The sequence below is a fragment of the Helicoverpa zea genome, chromosome 6, assembly GCF_022581195.2.
Source record: "Helicoverpa zea isolate HzStark_Cry1AcR chromosome 6, ilHelZeax1.1, whole genome shotgun sequence".
NCBI lineage: Eukaryota > Metazoa > Arthropoda > Insecta > Lepidoptera > Noctuidae > Helicoverpa > Helicoverpa zea.
The window spans coordinates 1,340,369-1,350,824 of NC_061457.1; the positions used below are offsets into that span (position 1 = coordinate 1,340,369).

Genomic DNA, 10,456 nt, shown 5'->3' on the forward strand with positions numbered 1-10,456 from the left:
CTACATTAATTCACTTGACATACTAACCCATGAACACAAATCCACCTTTACACGAACGAGTACATAAAACAAAAATGCATTTAGTTCATTATTTCATGCCAATACTAGGTATCAGTTGAATAGGTGCCTATAACAACGCTAGTCTTTTCTATTGCTATGGCCACAGCTATAGGCTTCAATTAATTAAGTGCCAGAGTCTAAAGCATTCTAGCTTGCACACCTACATAGATACCTCCAATATACATCCTAAAACTTCATTATATTGGAAAGACCACGACAATTTTGATACTTACATGTAAAATATGAGAGCCACATTAAATAAGGGATAACTCTGATACTTAGGGGTTAATTTAATTCGTTGATATAGCATTACCTATGTAGGTACCTACATTTATACTAATTATGTATGAGGCATTGAAAATACACGTAAATCTTACCAAACTTGCTGCACTGCTCCTTATGGGGACAAAGATGGGATAGATCCATTTTTATTGCAATTTTAGTACTAATGTTGCTGCAATTTTTATGGGCCAGGTGATACAACGCTGGTTTTAACTCATCACTGTCGTTATGACAACACCAAACCCATAGATTTGTGATTAAATAATAAGGTAGAACATAAAAGTTTTTATCGTTACCAAAAAAAACTGACATGTCTGTCCCTATAGTCGCACGCGGCTATTGCATGCCGCCTGCTGAAGTCTCATCGTTCCTGTGCTGGCTTCGTGGAGTCTTTGATTTTTTAACGGGTAGGTAATAAACTTATGATACCATCGTTATACATACACCAGCACATGAGGTACTTAAGATTAATAAAATTAGATCGGCTTTTCTCGTAGAGACGTTGTCACGAGTCTTCTACTGTTAATTATCCCAGCACTTTTCTTTCCCAATATTCAATAAAGAACTGTCATAGTATTATTTTTTGTAATTTTAATTATAAATAAATTCCAAAGGTACACGTAGGTACGGCTACGATACACGCTTGTAGCTTGTAGCCTAGGCCATACATACCCCACCTACACCTCTGTCCTTCGGTGATACCTACCTATAAATGGTTTCTACGCAGCGCAGCGACTAGCATTTTCCGTAACGATGATTTTTTTTATTGATTGTGAATTTATACAAGTGATATTCAACTTCTTTGGTTCAAAACGGGTTTTGTAGTATAATCTATTCTATAATCTAAAGGAAAATAAAATTAAACTGCTTGAATTGGTATCAAAAATCGGATTTATATTTCCGCTGCTGCAGTAGGTTAATGTCATTAACAATTTGCCAGGTTACAGAAGTGGCTGCACAGCCGGTATCAAGCATAACGTGTACTTTTTATAACAATGATACATTTTTTCAGACCTAATAACCTAAAACTTACAGAAACTACCTACAAAGATATACAGGTAAAGCCTAATTATCTACAATCGTCAATAAGTTATATACAGATATAATAACAATACAGCAATGTTATATACACTTACAATTTAATTAGAATTATCTGTAACCTGAGAAACTTTGATTTTTCCTACATTCGGGGCAGTACCATTTGCCTTTAGGCGGTACCATGATACCGACACACTCGAAATGGAACCATTCGATGGGACAGCCTTCAGCGTCGCACGCGATCATCTCGGACACCTCATCGTACGGACATCGACAGTAGCAGTATACACTCTCGCCTTCGCGTGCTTCCCGCACGGCAGGCCTCTGGAACGCGTACGGCAAGCTGGAGGTCCCCGAATTCAAATATGTGGGTGGTGGCGGCACGGAACTCTGACCGGTAGGCTGATATATTTCTAAGTTCCCTTCCTCACTCGAATCAGAGTCACTCGACTCCATAGATTCCGAATTCATTAAGATACGCGGCGGCTCGGGGTCAGGAATAGGGGCTGTCAACCTAATGGGGTCTGTGTAATTGTAAAGTCTGCTCGAAATCACAGTAGATGGTACTTCTTTCTTCGCCTTGTGAGTCACTGGTGAAGGCAAATCTTCTTTCCTCCACTCCAGTTTCGGAGGTTGTTGCGGTTTTAATGCAGCGACTGGAGTGTGAGGCTGTGGCGCTTCTTCGTCACTAGAGTACCCATAGAACTTATTAGGGACTCGTCTCCTTTTAGATGCTCGTTTGTTTTCGGCCGAAGATGCAGATGAGCTTACTTCTGCCACGATTGGGCTAGGTTTCGGTGCTTCTGGGATTTGTACTGTATTGGATTGTAAAGATATTGTTATCTTATTAGGAATTAGAGGCGCTGGTGTCTCTACTTCAGATTTTGATATGATGTCTTTAGGAATGTTAATTTTTATGGGCCCATGCTTTTTGGAATTCTTGGATTTCTTTTTCTTTTTGCTCTTCTTTTTACTAGCTGATTTCACTTTTACTTCAGGCTCCTCCTTGGGTTCTTTTTCCTCTTTCTCTTCCTCCTTTAAAGGTGTAGTAGGTCTACTAGGCTCGCCAGATATTGAACCCGCGTCTGAAGGCGCCACAGAAGAGAGATTCATCAACTGATTACGTTTTTCTTCGTATAACTTGTTACCTATTCGTTGCGGGTGCTCATCATAAAACTCTTCATCTGTTTCACTTTCATCAGTGTCGAGATCTGTTTCCGCAATTGGAGGTTCCGTTTTTTCAGGAATCAATATAGGTGTTTCGGATACTCCCATCACATCAACATTAGAACCTGTGCTGCATCTCCTGTTGGGTAACACCTTTTTAAGACGTCTGGTCTTTTTCTTTTCTTTTTCATTTCCAGAGTCGTCTGACGAATCTGAATCCGAGGAGCTGGATGAAGATGAACCACTGCTAGATGAACAACTGCAGTTAGAACCACAAGAGCAGCTGGAATCGGAATCGCTGCTGCTGCTACTAGTTGATGATAAATCTCCACGTTGTTTCTTGGGAGATTTTTTATTTTTCTTTTTAGTATCACTACTGTTGAACAAATCTTCATCGCCATTCATGTCAGTCGGCACCAAACAATAATCGTGATCAGATTCACAGACATGTTTTCTAATTGGTACAAGTGGAGGCGTTTTTTCTTTTGTCTTTTCAACTTTTGCTTGATATTTTTTGAAGTTATCCCATATATCCAGCACCTGCTGCTCATTTGGCTTCTCGTCAAGGGTCTCTGTTTTCTCCTCTATCTTTTGAGTCACTGTATTATCATCTGTCCGATTTAATTCCGCGGACTCTACTTTAGGACCATCTTCTTCCTTTATCTTTTCTTCTATTTTCTCATCTTTAATAGTTGGCGGAATACCGCTATCTGATTCATCACTACTATCACTTTCTGAAAGGTTTAGTGCCGGTAAATTTACATCGAGTAATAGGGCGTCCTTATCCTTTAATTTCTTTTTCTTTTCTTTTTTGGTTAGCTGCTCAGTTCCAGACTCAGCTTTTGGCTCGGAAGTTCCAGCTTCCTCCTTCGGTTTTATATCATCCAAATCAATAATAGGTACAGGTTCTTTAGACGTTTCTTGTAATACTTCAATTGGCACAGTAGGCTTAACTTCATTCAAATCTTCAATTATTAATTTCTTTCTATGTTCATCTAAATGTCTGTTAAGGAGTTTTTTGGAAACAAACTTCTCAGTACAGCCTTCTTCTGTACAAATATGGGGAAACTCATTAGAGTGAAATCTTTTATGAACTTTTAAGTAAACTGCTCTTGTAAATTGCAAACTACATTCTTCACATACAAATATAGCAGGAGGTGTACAGAAGTGATAGACATGGGGCCACTTTTTCTGTAAACATTTCTTACACAGCACACTTTCAGTGCCATGTTTCCAAAACAAGTGATTGGTTATGTCAGGTTTATTTCTATATGCAATGCCACACCGATAACATAAGTGGTGCAGCTTATGTTTCCAAACATGATTTGAGAGGCGAGCTTGATTGTGACAAAGTTCCAGACAGACATCACAGGTATGATGAATTTTTCGTAGGTGTACCATCAGTCTAAATGGTGATGGAATAGCATCTACATTGCACAAGCAGCATCTAAACTTAATCTCATATTCAGAATCATATGTTCCAGGGCATAAATGACATATTAATTCACTATAACTATAAAAATTAGATTTACACATTACACACAGTAATATAGTTTTTTGATGCATTTTACGATTATGTAAGTAGAGATCTTTATGGATAGCAGTTTTGAAATAACACTGAAAACACTCAAACATATAGTCATATTGAACATCATCACACTTATCTACACTGTCATAGGAATCCAAGTTTATGTAAACCAAATTGAGTTCTGAGGCACCTGTCTTCAGTTTAGCAGTAATAGTTTCAGGCATTAGCTCCTCCGCTGTGATGCTGTCCACAGTAGCTGCAAAGCGGTGCTGTGCCACCATGTGTAAAGCTAGCTGCTCACAATTGACTGCAATCTTGCGCACATGATTGCAATATATGCAACTGTGAACAGTGGATGATAAAAACACTTTCAATAGATCTTTCAGTGGATACTTATCAAGTGGCTTATCTAGAGATAATTCTGTGACAGGTATAGTAGGTTCTTCCACTGTTGGCTCAGCAGGTTGCTCTAATTCCATTTCTGGTTCAGGTTTGGGTTCTGGCTTAACATCTTCATTTTCATCTTTCACCTGGATGTCCTCATCTGGTTGCAAAGATTCTTCTACCTTCACCTCTGCCGGTGGTGTCAAGGGTTCAATTAGTGGATGTTCAGTTGGTGACTCAGCTTTAGTTTTAACTTCTTCTTCTTCTTGTATGGTGGTATTTTCATCAACTGTCAGTTTATCACTTACATCACTATCAGAAGAGTAATCACTTGATGAATCTTTATCCAAAAGTTCCTTGGGGACCCTCACTGTTAATTTGGGTACTCTATTGAGAGTGTTAATATCTTCTAATTTATTATCATAAATTGTAGTTTTCACAGTGTTTTCTAATTTGATTTCAGGTGGTTTAGAAGCAGTTTCAAGATTGTTATTTAAAAGAGTTTTCAGTGTTGTCTCTTTATTATTTTCAAAAATTGTTGTTTTTACAAATGGACTGTCTGCTCTGTCACATATTGTCATTTTAATTGATGGTGTTTTAGGGGGTCCTGAAAGGTCAAGATGTGCATCTTTTTCATATCGTTTTGGTGGTCTTCTCACACGTGTAGGTGGCTTTTGAACTTTTTGCTGTCCGATTGTGGGGTCTACAGTAGAATTAATGATGACAGGTGAATTTGCATTGTTCAAACTTAATTTTAACTTGATACCACATTCCTTTTCTTTCTCTACAGGAGCACAAACATTTTCTTGCTGCTTAGTTGGTGATGGTTCCTTGATTGGTTCATTAACTTCATCAGAAACTGAATCACTTTCATCAGAATGTTCAAAGCTCTCATCACCGTTCGGAATTGTTGGTTTACTTCTGTCAGGACTGAAAGCTGTTTGCTGCACTGGACTTGAGACTGGCTTTGTATCAGAACTCTCAAGTTCCATTCCTGAATCAACTGTGTTGTCCTTGCTAGTTGTAATTGAACTATCAGAGCTGATGCTTGTATCACTAACAACTGGTTCACTAGTATTTGTATCAGGTATAATAGCTGCAGTCTTATGTGTTTGAGATGTGACTGTCTCTAGTTTACCATCACAATTGTCTTTCCGATCAAATACAGGTTTTGTTGGTTCTTTTGCTATACTTGTGGGCCCGTTACTTGAAACTTCATTGACATTTTTAGCATTCTTTATGCTATTTGTTTTGACTGCATTCTTGCTAATAAGAACAGGCACAGGTTTCGGCTTAACATTATTACAATCATGGTTGAAAAAATCATCTTGTTCACTGCATATTTCATCACATGCACAGCACATTAAATACAAAGTACCACTGTAGACATTGAAGAACTCTTCTTTACTTTCATAGCTAAACTCTTTAACATTGTGTTTATTTGTGAGATGAGATGATAACTTCTCAGCTTTTGAAAACATACCCAAACAAAATAGGCAAATATGTCTGTTGTGTACTTCTCTCATGTGAAGAAAGAGATTCCAGTTCTCATAATACGTTCCACAAGCTGAGCACAAATAAACTTTTCTCGTAACTCTTGATGGTCCACTGGTATTAGGTTCGGGACAAGGTGCTGCCTCAGGGCTTAGCGCAGGCTCTTTTGCTTGTGCTCGACACACTAACTGGTGTTCTTTCAACATGGCTAAGGTTTTAAATGACATGGAACAGCACTTCCGACACTTAAACTTCACCATCGGTTGAAGACCCAAGCTCTGTGCATATTCTTTCAACTGGGCTCCCTTTTCTGCTTTACCCTTTTTGAACTGTAACAGCTGGCTTTTAGGCACAAGCCGAGGCACTGGTTTGTCTCGTTCATTGATTGCATCACTCTCTGCTTGTGATGATACATTGTGAAATTGACTACGATCTAAATTCTTAGGAATAAGTTTGGGCACTCGGGGGGCTGAGTGTGTAGGTGTGCTGCTATCACAAGGTTTATTTGATGAAGGCTTTCTTTTCTTGCAGGCGTTATAGTACGGAAGAGAGTTATCGACAAAAGGTCTTTTGCCAAGATGTATTCTAAGAGGGTTGATACGTTTTTTGAACTTGTCGTCGTTGGAAGTGTCGGCGGGCTGCCGGCACTGCTCGTACGGCTCGTCAGGCGGACTGGACGGCTCGCCAGCGAATTCGTGCCCATTTGCGGTTAATTTCGCTGGCCGATCGCCGTATAAGTTTGTCAATGACGCTGATGTGTTTTTATCGTCTTTCGTATTGACAATATTACCATCTTCCATAGTTTTCTGGAAAAATACAAACACGTGCTTTTGACTACTAGGAAACAAAAGACGCTCAAACAAGAGGAAATCGAAACATGATTTGAATTATCATCGTATCAACAATAATATAAATATACAATCTGTACCTCGGAATTCGTCCGTCCAGCACGAGTGCAAGAATAAAGATTTGTTTCCATGCATCCGTTTGAACAGAGCAATCCTTACATCAGGCTTAGTATGAGGCAGCCGCGGGCTGATCATTCCCGTAAAATGGCGTCACTCCGCACAGCGAGGAATAGTGATATCAAAAGCGTTGTTCTTTATTTGTACCACTCAAATCACAGTTCACAAACATTTTTCAGGTTTTAAATTGCACAATTAAACACAAACAAAACCAAATTAACCCGATATACTGTTTATTTCCAAACACATTATCGAAAATCGTAGCGTATTACGAGAAGCTAATTCATGAACCATAGACTATTTTTTTTACTTCTTAAATTTTATTTTTTTTAAACTTCTTTGACCAAGCATGGCGCTAATCATGAACACGTGGTTTTTAACCATAGACAGAAGAAAAACTATTTAATGGAAAAATAATTACTTCACAATGCTTTTTACACTACTTGCCTGAGTTTATTAAAAAAAACGTTAATATAACAAAATCATTGGATGTGTGTTCGTTTGCATTGCACAATCAATCGCATTGTGTACGTGTATCCGAATTTCACATAAACCTTTCACTTACTAGTGATGCTCATTCTATTTGTACTAAAAACTAAAAGATTTTTAGTCGATTATTTCAAAAGGACTTAATTATTGAAAATGTAACTATGGTAGAAAATTCTCGTAAAACTAAACAAACTGACTGAATGTATAGTGTGTATTATGCAATATAAAATAAATGATTGCCATAAAATGATTATTCCTTTGTCTTTTTTATCCAGGTACAGTTTTTTTAATGGCATTATTGTCAAGTGACGCAAAATTAATATTAAATAAATATTTCAATACTGAAAGTTATTATTATGAATCTATTTTCATGATAAGGTATTTATCCATTTACACGTAAATCTATAAATGCTTTAATTTAGACAAGTATATAATCGACTAAAAGAGTAGATACTTCGTCTACAATTTCCCAACCTACAAGTTTTTTTTTGCAAATTTGTCAAGAAGCTCTTCGTTCGAAGTGAGGGTGTTAAGTTTTTATCGTTTTCTTTAGTGAGATTTTCTTTTCTTTTGGTTTGTTATGTAGACAATGCAGATGCAAGATGATGTCTGATCAGTTTAGAAAAGTAGAACCATATTCTCCGAAGTCCTCGCCGCGAGGAGCGAGGTCACCAGTGGTTTCTCGTCAGGATTCCTCTGGAACTCTCAAAACTACCATCTCACTCGGCAAGAACCCGTCTATAGTGCATAGTGGACCATTCTATTTGATGAAAGAACCTCCAGGTAGGTCTAGCTACGACGCACAAAAAACTGGTGTAATTATTTATTTACAAGCAATACATTATAGACTATAATATTTACAGGAGAATGTGAACTCACAGGAGCAACTAATTTAATGGCTTATTATGGACTTGAGCACTCGTATAGTAAATTTAATGGCAAAAAACTTAAAGAATCACTATCTTCCTTCCTGCCAAATCTCCCTGGAATCCTTGATGGGCCTGGACAAGAGGATAATAGTACTTTAGGGTCGGTGATAGCTAAAAGGCCTATAGGTGGTAAAGAATTACTACCACTAACAAGTGCTCAACTAGCTGGGTTCCGGCTCCATCCAGGGCCATTACCTGAACAGTACCGGTATGTAAGTGCCACCCCACCAAAGCGACACAAGACCAAACACAAGAAACATAAGCATAAGGATGGGGTGCCCCCAGGACAAGAGACACCACTTCAAGGTACACTATTCTGTTCTGGTAACACTATTCTGCAGCAATATTTATATGTACATGCTTATATTTTATAACTTCTTCATTTGTGTAACAGGTATAATCTTGAAACGACTCAATCCATTAATGAAATAAGTAAAATCTTATTAAACTTAGGATTTGATATGAATGTTACCTGTTCACAATAAATCTTTTATTTCTTAGTAAATGGAACCAAACTCATAACATACCCCTAAAGATACCCACAGACCATACCTTGTTAATGTTTTGGTCTTGGTATTACATAATAAATCTTGCATATCACATTACTTAAGGTTGTGATGCTTAAACTTGACTATTATTTGTATCATCAACAGACTCCTCCAACCCAGACACATATGAGAAGAAACACAAAAAACAGAAACGGCACGATGATGACAAGGAACGTAAGAAACGGAAAAAGGAGAAGAAGAGAAAAAAGCAGAAACATAGTCCTGAGCACGGCGGTCTCACTCCGAGCCAGCACCCAATACCTTAAGCTATTGTACTTTAGTGTGTAAGTTGAAGCTATTGAGCCCAAAGAGACGCCATATAGTCTTAGCAGTTACACTCAAGTATGGGCTGCAACCAAAAAGGATTTATCTCAATGTTGACTAAGGTGTTTCTGGTGACAAGGCTGCAATTACTGTATATAATGTATTGTATGTAGATTTTTTTATTATTCACATTCAGCGTAACATTTACCACATGAGTCTCATCTATCATAGTCTTTACTCCTTTTTCAAATTTTCAGGCAGCCATCACTCTGTGTAGTATTAGTTATAGAATTAACTACAAATAAAGGTGTCATTGGGAACAGATGGAAGATTGTTTATCAACAAGAAAGATAAGAACTGAACTGTTAATGTATATGTCAAATAAAATAGAAAGCTACAAACGATAATTGTTTTACAATTAATTGAACAAATGATAATTGTTTTGCAATTAACCATAGTTTATATTTCAGTATTCTGTAGTTTTCAAAAACAATATTTGATTACGAATTATCTTAATTATTATTTTCTTTATGGCTTGAGTTAGCTGGTCTAAATCTTGTTATAGATAGAGTTCGCCAAACCTATGGCTGCTTGGCTTCCTTTGGAGCATCTCCGCCGCTCGCTGAAGCCGATATACGATATTCTGAACCGCCATTATCATTGGAACGAACTCTAGCAAATTAATGTTTGGAAGGATAAATTGTATGAAAGGAGTGTACTGTGTTCATAGGAATAACATTAGTGATGTATGTTAGCTTAAGATAACTCCCGTCATCTCTTTGGGCTTGACTCTTATGGAATTAAGTTATAATTAATAAACATAATACAGTAATGAAGATTTTCTTATTTTACCATTTTCTTAGAATTGTTTCCATATTTTCAGAAAAGCCATTGTAAATATTCATATCATACATCATTTTGTTTTATTTTATGTTTAAGAAGTACCTACCACTCTCATAGACGTAATAAATTTGATAGAATGTTATCATGCTGTTTTATTTATTGCAGTTGTTGTTTAAATCCATTTACCCATGTCCAGTATTTTTACTACACTTAGATATGTGATATTAAGTAGTGGATCGCTCCAAGGTCCCAAACATCTGAATAATTGTTGCAGTCACTTTATTATATAGTTCAAACAAAGTTTGGTTAGAATGTAATACATTATGATGTATTGACCAACACGTCAGTAATGCAACTCTGGTACATAGTATTCTAACAAAAAAAGTTCATTAATATTTGAGCGGTATGCACCGATCGATGAGTTCAGGGTCATTGTAGGTTTATTCATATCATTTCAATCGATAT

General features: G+C 37.2%; 2 protein-coding genes across 2 annotated transcripts; one reads left to right on the top strand and one right to left on the bottom strand.

Annotated features, from left to right (window-relative positions):
- Window positions 1-1,215: 1,215 nt before the first annotated feature.
- On the bottom strand, window positions 1,216-7,221 carry LOC124631117. Its single transcript, XM_047165301.1, has 2 exons — window positions 6,882-7,221; window positions 1,216-6,759 (listed from the first exon to the last, which is right to left on the bottom strand). Exons 1-2 carry the CDS (start codon window positions 6,930-6,932, stop codon window positions 1,492-1,494), a joined length of 5,319 nt encoding a protein of 1,772 aa, XP_047021257.1. The 5' UTR covers window positions 6,933-7,221; the 3' UTR covers window positions 1,216-1,491.
- A 666-nt stretch (window positions 7,222-7,887) lies between these two features.
- LOC124631517 (mediator of RNA polymerase II transcription subunit 19) lies at window positions 7,888-10,133 on the top strand. The gene is made up of 3 exons (XM_047165952.1): window positions 7,888-8,190; window positions 8,271-8,642; window positions 8,990-10,133. The coding sequence occupies exons 1-3, from the start codon at window positions 8,010-8,012 to the stop codon at window positions 9,148-9,150; spliced, it is 714 nt and encodes a 237-aa protein (XP_047021908.1). The 5' UTR covers window positions 7,888-8,009; the 3' UTR covers window positions 9,151-10,133.
- Window positions 10,134-10,456: the final 323 nt, after the last annotated feature.

Excerpts from the sequence above, each read along its gene's own strand:
- LOC124631117 (XM_047165301.1), bottom strand. The coding sequence starts at position 6,932 with ATGGAAACAAATCTTTATTCTTGCACTCGTGCTGGACGGACGAATTCC. Across the intron at positions 6,760-6,881 it reads CTGGACGGACGAATTCCGAG|AAAACTATGGAAGATGGTAA; the intron begins GTACAGATTGTA and ends GTATTTTTCCAG.
- LOC124631517 (XM_047165952.1), top strand. The coding sequence starts at position 8,010 with ATGATGTCTGATCAGTTTAGAAAAGTAGAACCATATTCTCCGAAGTCC. Across the intron at positions 8,191-8,270 it reads TTTGATGAAAGAACCTCCAG|GAGAATGTGAACTCACAGGA; the intron begins GTAGGTCTAGCT and ends TAATATTTACAG. Across the intron at positions 8,643-8,989 it reads ACAAGAGACACCACTTCAAG|ACTCCTCCAACCCAGACACA; the intron begins GTACACTATTCT and ends TATCATCAACAG.